Raw genomic sequence first — 21,175 nt, 5'->3', positions numbered from 1 at the left:
ATACTGTAGCTAACTTACCTACTTCTCAGGAACTGAGCTGTGAAAAGAGCAATAAATTGAATACTCAAATCTGAGGATATCAAATATATTCAGGTGGATATTGCACAAATTCAAGAGACTATTACCACTTTGCCCACCAACCATTTTGTCAGTGAACTCCACTCACTGTTTATGGAAATCCGAAGCCAAATACATGATCTTTGTAGCTAGAGCTGCAAATTGAGACTCGTGGAGAGCTTACAGCAGATTATCTCAAACATTAATCTTCAAATCGGGACCATGGAAACAAATAAAAAAATCAGCATTATCAAGCTTTAAAAACCAGCTCCAACTGTACGTCGATGTGAAAATCAAACCCAGCTATGATGAGGTTTTCCGAATCATAGGTGAAAACCTAGAACCAGTACTAAGCAGATAGGATGAAGTAGAGTCTCGTCAATTCTTCTCTGTCGAGATTGTTAGACTTCACAGTGTTCCAAATTCTCGAGGGCACTGGACATATGTTAAGGCTGGTAATATTTACAGTCTCTGTATACAGACTCATGAGTTTCTTGTTAGTGGTACTGTTCGGTTTTTAAAGTTTGGATATTTGAAAAAAGGAAAACAATCTGAGGTGCAACTCTTCACCATACAAAAAAAGAGATGTTGTGTTCAGTGCACTTCAAATACCAATAGCATATTGGGATAATATCACCAACAAATATAAAATACATGATGATGAACAATTGTCAGTTTTTGATGTTGAAACTGGAGACAATTATTATTTTAAGTCAAGCAATTGTACCCTGAGGATAATCCAATTTCTGTAATCTTCTCTCACCAGACTCAATATCTAGACAAGATATAGTCAATGAACTACACATACCAGCTCGTCGTAACTACAAACGATTAATCTGTGGTAACAAAAGGAATTGATGATCTATGGGAAACAGATCTGGTTGAAATGAACACAGGAAATTTGAAAAATTTGCATAAAATAAATCAAGGTTTTAAGTATTTGCTTACTGTAAGAGACACTTTTATTAAATATGCATGGGCTGTTCCTCTGAAATCTAAAACAGGGGTTTGTGTCACTGAGGCCTTTAAATCTATTTTTGAGTAAGGCAAAATACCCCATTACTTACAGACAGACAGAGGAAAATAATTTTACAATTCTATGTTTACTAAATTAATGAATCAGCATAATATTCAGCATTATTCCACATACACGGATTTGAAAGTCAGCATAATTGAACGTGTCAACAGAACACTAAAAAATCATATGTGGAAGCAGTTCAGTTTGCAGGGTAACTATAGGTGGGTAACAATTTTATCTGATCTTGTTCATAATTACAATAACTCTATACATAGAACCATACATATGAAGCCTGCTGAGGTGAGCAAATCTGATGAGATGCAATTAATTTTCACTGTTTACTGTCCCAAATACCAACATACAACCAAGAAACCTAAGTACAATATAGAATATCAAGTAAGGGTTAGCAAATTGAAACACCATCTTGAAAAGGGTTCACTAATATTTGGAGCACAGAGTTGTTCACTGTGGTTCAAGTTTTACCAGGGAACAGGCATACATATATAATAAAAGACAATTAAAATGAAATATTAAAAGGAAAATTTTATGAAGAGGAGCTTTGCAAAACAAAATACCCAGATACATATCTTATTGAGAAAGTATTACATAGAAAAAACAATAAGCTATTAGTAAAATGGCTGGGTCTTCCGGAAAAAAGTTTGATCAACACAGACCAGGTACTTCTATGACAGCAACACGGAATGTGGTGAGACGATTGCCTGATTTATTAGAAATTAGGAAAAAAATAAATGGTGAATTGCTACCTGATAATATTAGATGCCTTATTGTAGGCACATCTGGTTGTGGAAAAACTACATTACTTGTACGTAATTTTCTTATTACTCCCAATTGGTTAGACTAGAAAAACAGACACTTGTATGTTTTCTCAAAAAGTTTGGAGCAACAAAAATACCAGCAGCTTATGAAACTCTATGAGGGATTGGGCATAGCCACTTTTGAATTTAAAATAAAGACACTTGACCATTGTCACGAAAACTCAGTTGTAGTCTTTGATGATGTAATTTTGGAAAATGAAAATGAAATTTTTTTCACTCAGGGCCTTCACAGAGGAATAGACTCTTTTTATCTGGCTCAGACTTTTTCCAAGATTCCCAAACAGTTACTTCGTGATAATATAAATTTAAATTGTCTGTTTCGTCAGGACGACACCAATCTTAAACATGTCTATGATGACTATGTAGGAGGAGATTTAAACTACAGTCAATTTTCAAAATTCTGCTGTTTCTGCTGAAACAAATATGATTTTGGATTTGCTACAATTGATATGACTCGAAAACCAAACAATGGTAAATACAGAAATAAAATCAACAATTTTATAAATGTTGAGACAATATGAAATACGTTCTGACGTTATAAATAGCCTCTAAACAAAAATGACAAAACATAAAATTGAAGACAATTTGAAATGACTTGACTATCTAGCCAAAAGGTTTAAGGCCTGGAAATCCGAAAATCGAGGATACTATGAACAACACAAACGCCTAGACCAACCAATTATTAATAATATTAGCAATCTTGGTAGAGAAATTATGAGTGTCACAGATCAAAGTAAGGATCTCATAAATGAGATGGTACCTCTTGCTGATAGAAATTAAGCAGATTTTCCTGCTATACCACTATCCAGTATTCACACTACTCTAGCACTCCAACAACCACCTACTAGGGCCATAGGAGAAGCTGAGAAAATTGAGTTGGGTCCCTTGGCAAGAGGTTACCTGAGTACTGGGAAAGTCGACAAAGATGAGGTGTTTGGATTGTATCCAACCATGGAGCCTAATATATCCCCTAACGGGGATGATGTGAAAATCAATTTGGGTGAAAAAATAGCTGGTCCAGATATCCCAGCACTGTTGGACTGTGGGAACTCATCACTGAGAAACACCCCAAAGATTATACAGATAAAGATTACCAGAGTTACTCAGAAATTTTGATACTGTCTGATGCTCTGTACCAAAACAATGATGCCAGTCAGAACAGACTTAAATCTAGCGGCGGGGACAAATACAAGTATCTGATGAAACCTATATAGAACCAACTCTAAAAAGGTAGTGGCATCAAACACTACAATACTCTACCCAAAGAGTTTGTGTGGGTAGATGATGTGAGAAAACTCATAGACTGTTGGTCATAGCAGAAAAGGAAAATGCTGGAAACAATAATTTTCATAATGAAAAAAATAGGCATTGTGGATATGATTAGTGGTAAACTAGCCAATTTTATTGTAAATGTTAGTAAGGGCATAGGACACTTAATTAAAATTATTAATACTATAACTAACTATTAACTAACTCTCTAGCCTTCTTAAACCCGAAGGTTCATGGCTGCAGCAACACAGGCCTTCCATCTGTCCCTATCTTGAGCAAGATCTATATACTCTCTTCCATCCCTACCGATTTCCTTTAGGTCCATCTCAACGTTGTCCCTCCATCTTCGTCTTGGCGTTCCTATAGGTCTCTTACCATCAGGTTTCCCAACGAGAATCCTGTAAACTCCTCTTTCCTCTCCCATTCGTGCCACATGGCCTGCCCACCTAAGGCTTCTTCATTTAATTATTCTAATAATATCTGGACATGAATATAAATTATGTAACCTTCTCCACTCACCTGTCTCCTCATCCCTTTTAGGTCCAAATATTTTCCTAAGGATCTTATTTTCAAATACTCTCAATTTATGTTCCTCTTTCAGTGTAAGGGACCAAGTTTCACACCCATATAATACTACAGGCAAAATTACTGTTTTGTATATTTTAACTTTTAGTTTCTGAGATATTAGAAGAGAAGACAAAAGTTTATGAAGAGAGAAGTAACATGCATTTCCTGAATTAAGCCTACTTTTTATTTCCTCTTTAATAGAATTTTCATTTGTTAATATTACTCCTAAGTATTTGAATTTGGAAACTGGTTCAAACGAGTTGTTAGCAATAATTAGATTTTGATTATTACCTAACACTTGGTTTCGGCCTGTAAGCATATATTTAGTTTTCTCTTTGTTAACTTCCAAACCTAGCTCTTTAGCAGTTTTGAAAAATATTTTAGCATTATTCTTAATTGTATTTATATCATCTCCTAATAAGTCTACATCATCTGCATATGCTAACAACTGAGTCATACCATTTAATTTTAGTCTTTCGTTAGTTTCTTTTACCTTCCTAACAGCATATTCTAAGGCAAAATTAAAGAGCAATGGAGATAATGCATCTCCTTGTTTTAATCCATCATGAATTGTAAATTTGTCAGACACATTAATACCCACACGAATTTTACTTTCTGTTTCACTGGTGCATACTTTTATCATACTAACAAGCTTCTTAGGTATTCCAAACTCTACTAATATATTATATAATTTATCTCTTTTGACCGAATCATATGCTTTTTTTGAAATCAATGAATAGATGATGGACATTTTGGTTATATTCCCACTTTTTTTCAAGTGTCTATCTAATGTGAAGAATTTGATCTGTAGTTGATCTGTTCATGGCCGTAGGCAAGAAAACTTTTCGGGGGGGGGGGGTTCATTCATAATTGTTCCCATGGGCGTCGCCAGAAATTTAATAATAGAAATAATAACAATAATTATACAATAATAATTAAAATTTCATAATAACAAAACAATTTTATTACAAAATAATAATAATAATAATAATTATTATTATATCCTTAAGGGGGCTTACTCAATTCAGCAGATGAGTGAATATCGAGCACAAGTTTTTTTTTTTTTTTTTTTTTTTTTTTACGTTTCGTACAGTGTGTACTGAAATGCACAATTATTATACTTTGTTATCAAATTTTAAGATACCTTCAAGAAAAAGCTCTAAAATTTAGATAGAAATTTTAGTCATAAAGTTTTTGTTGTTTGACCTTATAACTTAATTTTTGGAATTTTGAAAAGTGTGGAACCAGTTACTCTCCTTAAAAACTTAGCCTGGTGCATGGATTTTAACCTCAATCGCGTAATGCGCTACGAAACTGGAGATCCTAGGTTTGAACTCCTATCAAGGGGGATTTTCAACTTTATCGGACAGGGAATTTAAATGTTGGAAAGAAAATTTTGGGACAATCATAAGGGAATTTTCAGTGTATATTCCTTGTGACGCAGGAACTAAACTGGAAAGAGGACAGTATAAATGAAAATGGAGAGGTCATGGGTGGGCTGCAATTCCGAGAATAAATCCTGTTTCACTCAACTTTCAGAATTCCAAATGTATGAAAATTCTAGCTCTATCGTTTCAACATTGTCTCCTTGTATTTGTGTGATGCTTCGAAAAAAAATTGAAAATAGTTACAGATTTTGGTTTCTGAACTTCCATTAATCCAACATGTCAGATGTTTCGGGGGGGGGGGGGTTTGAACCCTAGAAATCCCCCCCTCTAAATACGGCCATGGATCTGTTACGTTTAAATCCACATTGATAATCACCTATAATTTCATTAGCATATGGGGTTAGTCTTGTTAAAAGAATGTTAGATAATATTTTATATGTTGTTGAGAGTAGAGATATTCCACAGTAATTATTGCAATTCATTTTATCACCTTTTTTAAACACAGGAACAATTATGGATTCTTTCCACTGTTGAGAGATTTCTTGTTTATTCCATATTAAACCAATTAATTTATGAATTTGACATATTAACAAATTCCCACCATATTTAATTAACTCAGCTGATATTAAATCAATGCCAGGTGCTTTGTTATTCATTAGCCTTTTAATAGCATCTTTAACTTCAGTCAAGTTATGTTCTGGAACTAAAGGTTCTGCTGTGTGTACTTTATTTACTTCTGATTTGTCTCCTACATAAACATTTAAAAGGTCATTAAAGTAGTTCTTCCATATATTTACAATATCGCTTGGGTAAGCTAGAAAATCACCGTCTTTATCTTTTATCGAGTTTACTTTATGTTGCCACCCTTTTCTAAATTCATTTACACCCTTATATAAATCTGATATCTTTGTTTTTGATGTTTGTTTCAATTTCGTTAATTTTGCTTTTCAAGTAATCTCTTTTTTTACTTCTAAACTTGCGGTTAACTTCTCGCTTTATTCTATTATATTTGCTTAGATTTGTATCATCAGAGTTATTTAGTCTAGCCACAATATTTTGTGTGCTCTTCAAGTTTCTGGATAGCAATTTCTGTATTATTGAATTTGATATAGTTCTGTTGAATACGATTATCAAATGTAGTCAAACACCTACTATGACAAATTTTAATTTCCCCAGGATATTTAGTTATTTGGCTTCTAACCAGACGAGAGAGATTGCGGATAAGACAGTAATGGAAAATATTGTCATCTGAAATATGTAACAAATCGATGACAGTAGCATGATCATTATCGATGGTACTTATTCTGAGGGGATATACAAAATTGCTGTGTGCTCTATAGGCATACACATTGATTGCCAAAGGATCTCGCACCCGATTTTCAAATTTTGCTATATCTGATATAGCAACAGGATACTCGATACCTGACATAGCATACTCAATCTCTGTTTCATATTGCATATAATGATGAACCTGCTCTGGATTGTTTTTCCAATGAACTGGGCGTAGTTTTGCCAAGACACACCACAGAAAACACTTGTTATCATTATTTTGTATATTGACCACTGCTTCCTTGTTCTGAATTTCCACTGGAAGAGGGAAATAGGTAAAAGCAGAGAGGGGTGAGAATTGATTTATTTTCAGTTCCAGTTTATGTGGACTTCCACACAATTTCCACCCAGATCCTTTGGCCTCAAATTGATCATGTTTTGTCAGCAGTGTGTTCATAAGCTGGGCATAGATTTGTTCCAAATTAGCTATATCACTCAAATATAGAGTCTGAGTCTTTGGAACAATAGTGATGTATATGACGTGTTTTATCAGGTTTCTCATATTCAGAGGATAGGATGATATAGAACTTAATAGATTTATTTTTAAGTTTTTTTTCAGGACTTCTATTATGGAAGATTTTATGTACTTCAAGAAATTATTAATATCGCAGCGTGGCTCCGATTTGAAGGAGTGATCTTTGAGTCGACCACTGAAAGCCGTAGCACTAGGTGTGGTTGAAGTTCTAATTTCTTTTGGTTCAGGACCATCGGTTGGAGCTATATCTACTTCTCTTTCTCTAGGATTGGTCTGGCTGATTCATGGTTCAGATTCACAACTCTTCTTATGTCTGTCACTGACGAGAAATTCCCGAGCCAGCTTAGTTCTCGGGACATTTCCGAATTTTACTTACAAGTATAAAATCCTATTCTAAGAATCTGAGAGAGGGGGTAGGGTGGCTATACAAATATTATATACAAACCCAACAAATTTACAAGGGGTTAGGGCATTCCAGGCCAGGTTGGCTCTTGGATTAATCATCATTTCGTAGAATGATCCGGCAATATCTTATACTTAAAGGTTACCTATAATCCAGAAGAAGATATAAAAATATAGCGTAATTTTAGCCAAAATAGGCCCTGATATCAATCGACCCTCGTACTATGAGTCCCATGAACCAATCAACCTTCTACTACTAAGTATTAAAAGAATGTAGACGCAAACCCCGCCTTTTTCGAAAATACTGCGTACGCCACTGTATGCAGTTTTCTAATTCTTGCCTTATTTCTATTTGAGGAAAATAGAGAGCTGGAACACCTTCAACTCCAAGATTCAAACAGAAGCCTCTCCGAAAAAAAGAACGGTGATCCGACTTCCGTGGAAGATAATATCCAAAAAGGTTCCTGAAGAAGTGATTTTCCAGTGAAGATCAGCGGTGGCGTGATCAAGTAGGGGTACTGAGGGGAGGGGGGGGGTGGAAATTTGAAAATAAAGAAAACAAGAAAACTTCCTCTATATTTTAGCGACTAAGTCAAATATAATTCACTTTTAGGACTTATGCCTGATAATATGTCAATGAAATAAGAATATTATGTAGCTGCTTCACTTTGCTTGATTTTAGCAGAACAACGACATGTTTGGATATTTTAAATTTTATTCTGGGAGAGGCACAAACGGTTTTATAATAAACATACATTACTGTGACTGAAATGAAATTTTTTGTGTGAAATATGTAATCACCATGCTAATTAAGCTTTTTGCTTTTGGAGAGGGGGAGGGAGGAGGTGTGCCCACTCAGTGTGATATGTGATTTAATTTTGGAAAGTATTTTTTATGGGAAGCCAAATTTAAGCCAGTTAATTAAACTTTGGCCTTGCGCTTCTTAGCACCATAGAACATTGGTTCTAACCTAGGTTACTAAATATTTTGATAACATTTAGATGTAATTTAGAAACAGTATATTCACATTCTAAAAAAAATCTAAACTCAAACACCAAAAGAACTATCGAACTAGTAACACCAAAAACTTCACCAAGTTGAAACATAGTGTCCATTTAACTTACCTACAAGTTTCTTTAATACATGTTTGGTGAGGTTGGTCAGTTGGAGAATGTTGTCCTCCTCTAATCCACAAGGATGCGTACTTTTCGGCAGGGAAATCTTTGTTGACTGGACCTGTGGACCATTAATGGACACGAATGATTTATGAGTTGTCTTTGCTACATAGTTAAGATATGGTATACTATATGTTTTGAAATTTTCTTTGAGTGGGATATAATCATCCCCGACAGAAATAAAAATAATATTCCTTTGGCGGGGATAAAATGATTTTTGTGTGCATGTGGGGCAGGGGGGAATCCCTGGCATCCAAGGGCGCCCGCAGGATTTTTCTAGGTGGGACAGAATCATACAATATTTTATTATTATTATATTTTTTATTATTATTGCTATTATTTCTGTTATTACACTATGGTAAAAAAAACTATTTCTTTTTTCTGGAGGAAAAGTTCTGATTCCCATTCCAAATTTTGCGCTGATTTCAAATCTGTATTTAGATTTTTTTGTCAGGGATAGTTTGCGAGTAATCGGGATTTTATTTTTTTCTAATATTCTTGTAATTTTAAGGTGAATATTGGGTGAACTGGAATAATTTAATCATCATTTTTCTATTATGTTTAAAATGTATAAATGTGATGTATGATACAATATTTGCACACAGAATTGTTATTTAATACTTATTTATAAAAATATAATAAAATTATTGCATATTATATTACATACTATATTATATCCATGCTCTATTTTCTTTGTCCGTTAGACATGCTTCAAACACTAGATTTTGCTGAGGTTCTCTAATTTGAGGTCCCACAAAATGTCTTCCTTTCATTTTGCTGCTGAAAGACAAGGCAATTTGTTTGAAAGACACTTTAATCCTCTTACAGTTGTGTCCACAGCCTTTACAAATTGTTTAATAAAGCCTAGCTTGGTGTGAAGAGGGGGAATAGAGGAACATCACACGCTGCATATTTTCTCCACTTGGTACTTTCGTTGAGACCAATTAATTTTTGTGTAGTGGTTCTTCTGTCAACCATTCGCAGAGAGGAACAAGGTATGCCTTCTGTAGCCCTGCTGCAACCCCAATATCATTGCAACTATTTTGAAGTCGCCAAATATCTTCCACTTATGCTCATTATATTTAATGGATTTCTTCTGTTATCTCGTAGGTGTCTTTGAGACATTAGAAGAACGTATGAGCGTTCAGTCAACCACTAACATCGTTGCAGTCAGTCAGAATGTGGTCAGTTTCAAAATAGGCAATAGAAAGCATTTCTACCTTTGCTTAAATTTAGTAACGTTTGTACTGGAGTGGAGAAGATTTTACAGGGTGATTATAAAGTCTCTATACATTTTAGTGATATCGTGACAAAATACATTTCTTTTGCATGTTATGTGAAGCGATGCTAATTGTAGAAGAAAGAACAGCCGTTGTTTGTGCTCGTCTGCGTGGAATGACATACGAACAACAGGTGCAGACAGACTTCTCCCGGAAAATCAGAAAACCAGTTCCCACCAGGTCTTGATCAACAAATTCAAGCAAACTGATAGTGTTGTGGATGAAGAACCTTTTGGTAGGCCAGCCATAGCACCACAAATTTTGCAAAGTTACAGGACGGGATCACACGTAGCCCCACCCCATCGACCAGGAGACTCAGTATCCATAATCCTATCAGCTACCAACTGTGGGATGCCAAGCTCTCTACTAGGCACCAACAGGATGGGGCGCCACTCCATTTTGCCATCTTTCATTCGGGATCATCTAAACGAAGTTTTCCCCGGCAGATTGATTTGTCGTGCCTCGCAATAGTTTTGGGACCCCATTGAACTTCCTTATCCCTTAGACTTTTTAATCTGGAAATTTCTAAAGTCTAAGGTGTACGTGGTGAAGATCCACAGCATAGCCTAGTTGAAGCAACGCATTACGGCCACAGTTGCTAATATTACACCAGCTATGTTGGAGAAAATGCTTTGGGCTGTGGCGGATCGCTGGCATCTGTGCCTAGACTTGAAGGGTGGCCACATTAAGTTATCCTGATTTTGTGTCCTACTGTGATACATGTTTCAGTACGTATGGTATTTTGTGCAATAAATCCTGTTCATGCAGAAATGTGTAGTGACTTTGTAATCATCCTGTATTAATATGCCCTGAATCCCAGCAGTTCTGCCTTTTGTTTAATTAAGCCTAAGTTACGGAATAAATCATTTAGACCCGCTTGAGTTAAGAAGTATAGGGTTGGTTCACTTGTCCCCTGATGCATAGGATTATTTTATGTGGAGATGGTGGCAATTCCTCATTCCTACTTTCTTCACTTTCATTGTCGACCTCATTTGTTTGTCTAAGTTAATGGAAGGCTTTCAGAGTGTGGTACTGGTCTTATTGCAGAAGATAGTGTAAACTATGAATCTCTTATATTTCCTTCTTTTTAAATCCCTGTGTATTCGTCAAGCAAAAATAACAATCGACGACAAGATGTTTTAGTTCTGTCCATACTATGGGTACAGCAAACAACATGGAACTTGTACCTTTCTATCAATTAATCAATTTAACATAACATTCTGCACAACAGATATGTGGTGTCTACTCCTTATCCTGGTCTCCAATGTCCATTACTTTATGACTTCTTTATGATATATTGAATCCTCTTCTTATGTCTTGCGAGCCTCCTCGATGGTGTAGTTGGAATTAGAACCTCAACATTATTTCTAATTCGTTGCGTAAAAAGTACGCATGCGCATGTGGTAGCGAAACGTCATAACAATGACGTCAGACTTGAACTTAAGTGTCGATCTTGAAACTTCAGTGCCAAACAACACGATTCAGCAGCTCTTATGTTTCTAATGGCTGCGAAGCAACATCATTACTTAAAAAGTTGGCCGAAGAAAGAAGTTATTTATTGTGAAGGACTAAGTATGTCGTCAAAAATAGCACGATAAAATTGGAAATAATTAATTTAAAACTAAAGATCCCCTCACATTCAGTACATTTTAAAATTCTATCAGAATTTTTAGAAGACAACTTAATCAACCCACTTCACCAACAAACTGTTAGTGGCAGCAGTTCATTAAAACCACTCCTGCAACGAAGTGTTGTGGCAGCAATTCGCGATTAAAATTATCCGATATCCTATCTGGTGAGATTTTCAGGAACCACTGAACCACTGTGCTTCGACGTGTTGAAGCCATTGAAAGCATGGGGAACATGCGAAAAAGTAGCGTATACTGTTCAGTTTTTTGCTCTAAATCGTTTTGTGGTTCAGGACAAGTGAAAAGCTTACATGTGTTTTCCATTCCGTGAAATCAACAAAATGAAATGTTTAAGTAAGTCAGGAAAAACAGAACTGATTGACAAGATTGGCATAACTGAAATGTGGCAAGGAAGTTACGAGTAATGCACGAGTCTGTTCACTCTATTTTCCGAAATAATCTTTCGGAAAGATGATTTTATTGCCATGAAATTAAGTTTTAAATTGTTCTTTATGAATATAACGTTTTTTTCGAAAACAATGTATTATGTATGTAATTTGGAACAGGTGCAAGTCGATTAAGCGCAAAGATGAAAATAGTTTGAGAATTAATTAATATCTGTAATCATAAAGGTAAGTCAGAATAACATAATTGACATGCTAATGTTGCTTTGTCAGTGAAGACTGAAAATAGAGTCCATGAAATTGTTTTTATTGTTATTATTATTATCATTATCCTGTGTTGTTATTAAAACAGCCTGCCTCTTTTTGGGGGAAAAAAACTGCAACAGCATGTTTTCATTTATTTCCTCCCAAGCTTTGCAATACAGGTGAATTGCTTTATTTTCAAATCATCTCTGAGAGACCCAGTTAGGCAGTTACAACCGAGGTACAGTGCAGATGAAACAGCACCGCTTTGAAAAGCCAGTGCGCATACATTAGTTTCGTGTGCGTTTCCCGTGCTATTTTTATTATCATAATTAAATGTTTTGCTCTCAACACAGCTTCACCTTCGTTATAGTTCCTGGAATTCACATCGCATTCGCAATATTTAAATATAACGCGTTAAACGTTTCTTCCATACCAGCGATGACAACACGCTGCTATTACGTACTATTACTGAATGTAAACAAAGATCTATCCTACGTAGAGTTGTGACGTGTCGTGATCTCCGATGAAAAAATAAAAACTGAACACATCGCATCTAACGAGACTTGCTAGTGGATTGCGATACCAGTAGTCTCATTACACAACATTAGGCTACCATACACTTCAATTGGGTTACAATTATTAGAATAAAAAATAATAAGATTGTAATTTTTTAATAAAGGGTCTCACGAGTATAGTAAGATAGAAACTGCATCATACCCCTCCCAATCTAATATCCAGTCCTCCACCAAAATTCCAATGTCAATTTTAGGTTCACTGTTGGTATTGTCTGATGTCGAGAGCGTGTGTTCTCCTGAAACGTCGCAGGGAGGGACTGTTTTCTTGTGCTTGTAGTGGCCGTGAACTAGAGGAAAATAATTCTATAATGCAAGCAATGCGTACATACAAGAAAAACTATCACAGAAAATTTTTTGAGGTATTTATATTATATAAAATATAATAAGCCAGTACAATATAATGTGTCATATCCAAATTTGCTGCATGAATTTAATTTTAAGAGTGTTTGTAATATTCGGAATATTCTGTATCATTTATACTTACATAAAACTGTGAATGGTATATTAGACAATGGAAGGCCAGCAAATGTCTGGATGATGAACATTGAAAGTTGGGAGTATTAAGGTTGATGGTGATATCTTTTGCACATGTTCTATTATTATTTGAGTGTGCATACAACTACACAAGTTGTCTTGTACACTATCGGTGGTGTGTATGTATGTATCTTGTGTTGTAGTTGTGCTGTCTAGTATGTTTGTATAGTAGTTGTGCTGTCTAGTATGTTTGTTTTGTCTTGCGTAGTAGTTGTGTTGTATAATTTGTTTGTGTTTGTCTTATGTAGTAGTTGTGATGTGTAGTTTTTTTCTGTTTATATTGTGTAGTAGTTGTGGTGTGTTTGTGTTTATATTATGTTATAGTTGTGATGTGTTTGTGTGTGTCTTGTGTAGTAGTTGTGCTGTCTAATGTGTTTGTGTTCATCTTGTGTAGTAATTGTGCTGTCTAATGTGTTTATGTTTGTCTTGTGTAGTAGTTCCTCCATTCATATTGGGGGTTAGGCGTAGAGCTGACAAATCTGCACTGTAAAAAGCCATGTCAAGAATCAGCAATATAAGGCCATGGATGTTCCCAAGGTAAAATATTCCGGAGGTAAAATAGTCACCCATTCGGATCTCTGGGTGGGGACTACTTTGGGAGGTCCCTGGACTAAGGATAAGATCTACATTAGGAATAGGGATATTAAATTAGGCACGTGGGATGTTCTGAGCCTTTACCGGCCTGGGGCATTTCAGTGTACAGTTAATGAGATAGTTAAGTATAAATTAGATGTAGTAGCTGTCCAGGAAGTTAGGTGGCCAGGAGAAGGGAATTGTAAAACTAAAAATTATACTTTTTTCTATGGTGGTACTGAAAATCATAATTTTGGAACAGGCTTCTTTATAAATAATAGAATTATCTCGGCTCTTAAAACAGTAGAATTTATTAATGACAGGATATCATATGCAATTTTACAGGGTAGGTGGTGTAAAATTATTTTAATAAACATACATGCACCAACGGAAGATAAAGATGATAATACTAAAGATGATTTTTATACAGAGTTAGAACAGGTCTTTGATAAATTTTCTCAGTATGATATGAAAATTCTGTTAGGTGACTGTCATGCACAGATTGACAGAGAAGAGACATTTAAACTCACGATTGGTAAAGAAAGTCTTCATGAATTAAGTAATGATAATTGTATAAGATTAATTACTTTTGCAACCTCAAAGAATTTAATTGTGAAAAGTACCACTTTTAAACATAAAGATATCCATAAATATACCTGGTCTTCTCCAGATGGTAAAACTCATAATCAGATAGATCATATTCTCATTGATAAGAGAAGGCATACTAGTATAATTGACGTTCGTACACGTACACATAGAGGTGCTGACTGTGCCAGTGACCATTATTTAGTAATTGCTAAATTAAGGGAAAGACTCTCAGTGTTAAATCATAAGCAACAAAATCTAAAAGTTCTAAAATTTGATACAGGAAAGTTTACTGATGAAAGAATTAAGAAAGATTACCAAATTAAACTGTCAAATAGATTTGATATTTTGCAGGATTTAAATGATGATGAAAATATAAATGAAACATAAGTAAATAAGAATTGGGAGCACATACGTAATGCAATAGAATCAGCACCTAAAGAAAGTATAGGATACCATAAACTGAGAAAAAATAAGCCATGGTTTGATAATGAATGTCATAATCTAATAGAAATAAGAAATCAGGCAAGACTTAGGTGGTTAAATAACTCTGATGATACAAATCTAAACAATTATAATATAATAAGGCGAGAAGTTAACCACACGTTTAGAAGTAAAAAAAGAGATTACTTGAAAAGCAAAATTAACGAAATTGAAACAAACAGCAAAAATAAAAATATCAGATTTATATAAAGGTGTAAATGAGTTTAGAAAAGGGTGGCAACCTAAAGTAAATTTGATAAAAGATAAAGATGGTGATTTTCTAGCTGACCCAAGCGATATTCTAAATAGATGGAAGAACTACTTTAATGACCTTTTAAATGTCCATGTAGGATATAAATCAGAAGTGAATGAAGTACACACAGCAGAACCTTTAGTTCCAGAACCTAACACGACTGAAGTTAAAGATTCTATTAAAAAGCTAAAGAATAACAAAGCACCTGGCATTGATTTAATACCAGCTGAGTTAACTAAATATGGAGGAAATTCGTTAATATGTCAAATTCATAAATTAATTTGTTTAATATGGAATAAAGAAGAAATCCCTCAACAGTGGAAACAATCCATTATTGTTCCTGTGTTTAAAAAATGTGATAAAATGAACTGCAATAATTACCGTGGAATTTCTCTACTCTCAATAATATATAAAATATTATCTAACATTCTTTTAACAAGACTAACCCCATATGCTAATAAAATTATAGGTGATTATCAATGTGGATTTAAACATAACAGATCAACTACAGATCAAATTTTTCACATCAGACAGACACTTGAAAAAAAGTGGGAATATAATCAAAATGTCCATCAGCTATTCATTGATTTCAAAAAAGCATATGATTCGGTCAAAAGAGAAAAATTATACAATATATTAGTAGAGTTTGGAATACCTAAGAAGCTTGTTAGTATGATAAAAATATGCACCAGTGAAACAGAAAGTAAAATTCGTGTGGGTATTAATATGTCTGACAAATTTACAATTCATGATGGGTTAAAACAAGGAGATGCATTATCTCCTTTGCTCTTTAATTTTGCCTTAGAATATGCTGTTAGGAAGGTAAAAGAAACTAAAGGAGGACTAAAATTAAATGGTGTGACTCAGTTGTTAGCATATGCAGATGATGTAGACTTACTGGGGGATGATGTGAATACAAATAAGAATAATGCTAAACTATTTTTCAAAACTGCTAAAGAGATAGGTTTGGAAGTTAACAAAGAGAAAACTAAATATATGCTTACAGGCCGAAACCAAGTGTTAGGTAATAATCAAAATCTAATTATTGATAACAACTCGTTTGAAACAGTTTCCAAATTCAAATACATAGGAGTAATATGAACAAATGAAAATTATACTAAAGAGGAAATAAAAAGTAGGCTTAATTCAGGAAATGCATGTTACTTCTCTCTTCATAAACTTTTGTCTTCTCGTTTAATATCTAAGAAACTAACTAACTAACTAACTCTCTAGCCTTCTTAAACCCGAAAGGTTCATGGCTGCAGCAACACAGGCCTTCCATGTTTCCCTATTTTGAGCAAGTTCTATATACTCTTTTCCATCCCTACCGATTTCCCTTAGGTCCATCTCAACGTTGTCCCTCCATCTTCGTCTTGGACTTCCTACAGGTCTCTTACCATCAGGTTTCCCAACAAGAATCCTGTAAACTCCTCGTTCCTCTCCCATTCGTGCCACATGGCCTGCCCACCTAAGTCTTCTTGATTTAATTATTCTAATAATATCTGGACATGAATACAAATTATGTAGTTCTAAATTATGTAACCTTCTCCACTCACCTGTCTCCTCATCCCTTTTAGGTCCAAATATTTTCCTAAGGATCTTATTTTCAAATACTCTCAATTTATGTTCCTCTTTCAATGTAAGGGACCAAGCTTCACATGCATATAATACTACAGGCAAAATTACGGTTTTGTATATTTTAACTTTCAGTTTCTTAGATATTAAACGAGAAGACAAAAGTTTATGAAGAGAGAAGTAACATGCATTTCCTGAATTAAGCCTACTTTTTATTTCCTCTTTAATATAATTTTCATTTGTTAATATTACTCCTAAGTATTTGAATTTGGAAACTGGTTCAAACGAGTTGTTATCAATAATTAGATTTTGATTATTACCTAACACTTGGTTTTGGCCTGTAAGCATATATTTAGTTTTCTCTTTGTTAACTTCCAAACCTATCTCTTTAGCAGTTTTGAAAAATATTTTAGCATTATTCTTAATTGTATTCACATCATCCCCCAGTAAGTCTACATCATCTGCATATGCTAACAACTGAGTCACACCATTTAATTTTAGTCCTTCTTTAGTTTCTTTTACCTTCCTAACAGCATATTCTAAGGCAAAATTAAAGAGCAATGGAGATATGCATCTCCTTGTTTTAACCCATCATGAATTGTAAATTTGTCAGACATATTAATACCCACACGAATTTTACTTTCTGTTTCACTGGTGCATACATTTATCATACTAACAAGCTTCTTAGGTATTCCAAACTCAACTAATATATTATATAGTCTATCTCTTTTGACTGAATCATATGCTTTTTTGAAATCAATGAATAGCTGATGGACATTTTGATTATATTCCCACTTTTTTTCAAGTGTCTGTCTGATGTGAAAAATTTGATCTGTAGTTGATCTGTTACGTTTAAATCCACATTGATAATCACCTATAATTTCATTAGCATATGGGGTTAGTCTTGTTAAAAGAATGTTAGATAATATTTTATATGTTGTTGAGAGTAGAGAAATTCCACGGTAATTATTGCAGTTCATTTTATCACCTTTTTTAAACACAGGAACAATTATGGATTGTTTCCACTGTTGAGGGATTTCTTCTTTATTCCATATTAAACAGATTAATTTATGAATTTGATACATTAATGAATTTCCACCATATTTAATTAACTCAGCTGGTATTAAATCAATGCCAGGTGCTTTGTTATTCTTTAGCCTTTTAATAGCATCTTTAACTTCAGTCAAGTTGGGTTCTGGAACTAAAGGTTCTGCTGTGTGTACTTCATTCACTTCTGATTTATCTCCTACATGGACATTTAAAAGGTCATTAAAGTAGTTCTTCCATCTATTTAGAATATCACTTGGGTCAGCTAGAAAATCACCGTCTTTATCTTTTATCAAGTTTACTTTAGGTTGCCACCCCTTTCTAAATTCATTTACACCTTTATATAAATCTCTGATATTTTTATTTTTGCTGTTTGTTTCAATTTCGTTAATTTTGGTTTTCAAGTAATCTCTTTTTTTACTTCTAAACGTGCGGTTAACTTCTCGCTTTATTCTATTATAATTGTTTAGATTTGTATCATCAGAGTTATTTAACCACCTAAGTCTAGCCTGATTTCTTATTTCTATTAGATTATGACATTCATTATCAAACCATGGCTTACTTTTTCTCGGTTTATGGTATCCTATACTTTCTTTAGCTGCTGATTCTATTGCATTACGTATGTGCTCCCAATTCTTATTTACGTCTGTTTCATTTATATTTTCATCATCATTTAAATCCTGCAAAACATCAAATCTATTTGACAGTTTAATTTGGTAATCTTTCTTAATTCTTTCATCAGTAAACTTTCCTGTATCAAATTTTAGAACTTTTAGATTTTGTTGCTTATGATTTATCACTGAGAGTCTTTCTCTTAATTTAGCAATTACTAAATAATGGTCACTAGCACAGTCAGCACCTCTATGTGTACGAACGTCAATTATACTAGTATGCCTTCTCTTATCAATGAGAATATGATCTATCTGATTGTGAGTTTTACCATCTGGAGAAGACCAGGTATATTTATGGATATCTTTATGTTTAAAAGTGGTACTTTTCACAATTAAATTCTTTGAGGTTGCAAAAGTAATCAATCTTATACCATTATCATTACTTAATTCATGAAGACTTTCTTTACCAATCGTGGGTTTAAATGTCTCTTCTTTGCCAATTTGTGCATTACAGTCACCTAACAGAATTTTCATATCATACTGAGAAAATTTATCAAATACCTGTTCTAACTCTGCATAAAAATCATTTTTAGTATTATCATCTTTATCTTCCGTTGGTGCATGTATGTTTATTAAAATAATTTTACACCACCTACCCTGTAAAACTGCATATGATATCCTATCATTAATAAATTCTACTGTTTTAAGAGCCGATATAATTCTATTATTTATGAAAAAGCCTGTTCCAAAATTATGATTTTCAGTACCACCATAGAAAAAAGTATAATTTTTAGTTTTACAATTCCCTTCTCCTGGCCACCTAACTTCCTGGACAGCTACTACATCTAATTTATACTTAACTATCTCATTAACTGTACACTGAAATGCCCCAGGCCGGTAAAGGCTCAGAACATTCCAGGTGCCTAATTTAATATCCTTCTTCCTAACGTAGATCTTATCCTTAGTCCAGAGACCTCCCAAAGTAGTCCCCACCCGGAGATCCGAACGGGGGACTATTTTACCTCCGGAATATTTTACCTTGGGAACATCCATGGCCTTATATTGTTGTTTCTTGACATGTGTTTTTACAGTGCAGAGTTGTCAGCTCTACGCCTAACCCCCAATATGAATGGAGGAACTACTACACAAGACGAACACAAACACATTAGACAGCACAACTACTACACAAGACACACACAAACACATCACAACTACAACAAAATATAAACACAAACACACCACAACTACTACACAAGACAAACACAAACAAATTATACAGCACAACTACTACGCAAGACAAAACCAACATACTAGACAGCACAACTACTACACATACATACTAGACAGCACAACTACAACACAAGACACATACATACACACCACCGATACTACACAAGACAAACAGAAACACATTATACAGCATAACTACTACACAAAATAAACACAAACACACTAGGCACTACAACTACTACACAAGACAAACCCAAAAACACTACACAGCACAACTACTGCACAAGACACACAAACACACAACAACCACTACACAAGATAAAACACAAATGCACAACTACTACTACACAAGATTATATATACACACATACACACACATACATACATATACATACATATGTGTGTATATACATACATACATATATATATATATATATATATATATATATATATATATATATACATATACACACACACACACACACACACACACACACACACATATATATATATATATATATATATATATATATACAGGAATAGGGTTAGATATGGTGCCAGAAGGGCGGATGGTCTGATATACCGGACATTTTTGCATATGATTTTCGTTGTGTACTGCAACTCAGTATTTAAAGTGTAAAAGATGAGAAGAAGTGATCTTTCTTACTTGTACTACCATACGTAATGAACATGTGATAGATACTGTAAGTGCAGCTACAGAAGAGGATAAGTCAGGCACGATTGACGGTGCCAGAAAGACTGCTATGAGTGGAGGAAAAAAGAGGTTGTGGCAGAATCACATAAGATGGAGAAGTTGTTTACAAACAAGAGAGTGTATGGGGGCTTGAGTTGTAGCTGTCATCTAACCTTTGTAACAAACTTTGTCATAAAACTTTCATACCTTTTGGAACTCTTCTCCAATTGGTAATGAGAAATGGGTCACCTTGACCAAATACAGTGCCTAGTTCAGATGCCCATGTGTCCCCATTGCAGCATGCTATGGCTCCAAGAACTCCCATTCCTAACCAAGATGCCCTGTAGTCTTTAATGAAATCAATTGGTTTCTCACCACAACCAGAATCTACTATATACAGAAATGCCAATTCTGTAGCCATTATACCATTGCATAGCACCTGGATCCAATTTCGTTGGCCACCCTCTTTGAAATCCTATGAATTTCATGTATGAAAACCGTACAATGATGAATTTTGTAATAATTCTGTTATGGCTTCAGCGTCCACAGTTAATATCTAAGAAACTAAAAGTTAAAATATACAAAACCGTAATTTTGACTGTAGTATTATATGGATGTGAAACTTGGTCCCTTACATTGAAAGAGGAACATAAATTGAGAGTATTTGAAAATAAGATCCTTAGGAAAATCTTTGGACCTAAAAGGGATGAGGAGACAGGTGAGTGGAGAAGGTTACATAATTTAGAACTACATGATTTATATTCATGTCCAGATATTATTAGAATAATTAAATCAAGAAGACTTAGGTGGGCAGGCCATGTGGCACGAATGGGAGAGGAAAGAGGAGTTTACAGGATTCTTGTTGGGAAACCTGATGGTAAGAGACCTGTAGGAAGGCCAAGACGAAGATGGAGGGACAACGTTGAGATGGACTTAAGGGA

General features: G+C 34.4%; 1 protein-coding gene across 1 annotated transcript; it reads right to left on the bottom strand.

Annotated features, from left to right (window-relative positions):
- Window positions 1-1,738: 1,738 nt before the first annotated feature.
- Window positions 1,739-20,655, bottom strand: LOC146004823 (uncharacterized). The gene is made up of 3 exons (XM_083143847.1): window positions 20,442-20,655; window positions 8,466-8,621; window positions 1,739-1,794 (listed from the first exon to the last, which is right to left on the bottom strand). The coding sequence occupies exons 1-3, from the start codon at window positions 20,653-20,655 to the stop codon at window positions 1,739-1,741; spliced, it is 426 nt and encodes a 141-aa protein (XP_082999973.1).
- Between the last annotated feature and the right edge of the window lie 520 nt (window positions 20,656-21,175).

The sequence above is a fragment of the Lepisma saccharinum genome, chromosome 22 (assembly GCF_977018435.1).
Source record: "Lepisma saccharinum chromosome 22, izLepSacc3.1, whole genome shotgun sequence".
Taxonomy (NCBI): domain Eukaryota; kingdom Metazoa; phylum Arthropoda; class Insecta; order Zygentoma; family Lepismatidae; genus Lepisma; species Lepisma saccharinum.
Note: the sequence above shows the minus strand (reverse complement) of the source record. Positions and strands in the feature narration are given on the sequence as shown.

Bases quoted from the DNA above. Each gene is read 5' to 3' on its own strand.
- LOC146004823 (XM_083143847.1), bottom strand. From the start codon at position 20,655: ATGGCTACAGAATTGGCATTTCTGTATATAGTAGATTCTGGTTGTGGT. The intron at 8,622-20,441 runs GTATGAAAGTTT...TTAACTATGTAG, and splicing joins TTGGAGAAGAGTTCCAAAAG to CAAAGACAACTCATAAATCA. The intron at 1,795-8,465 runs GTAAGTTAAATG...CTAATAAATCAG, and splicing joins TGTATTAAAGAAACTTGTAG to GCAATCGTCTCACCACATTC.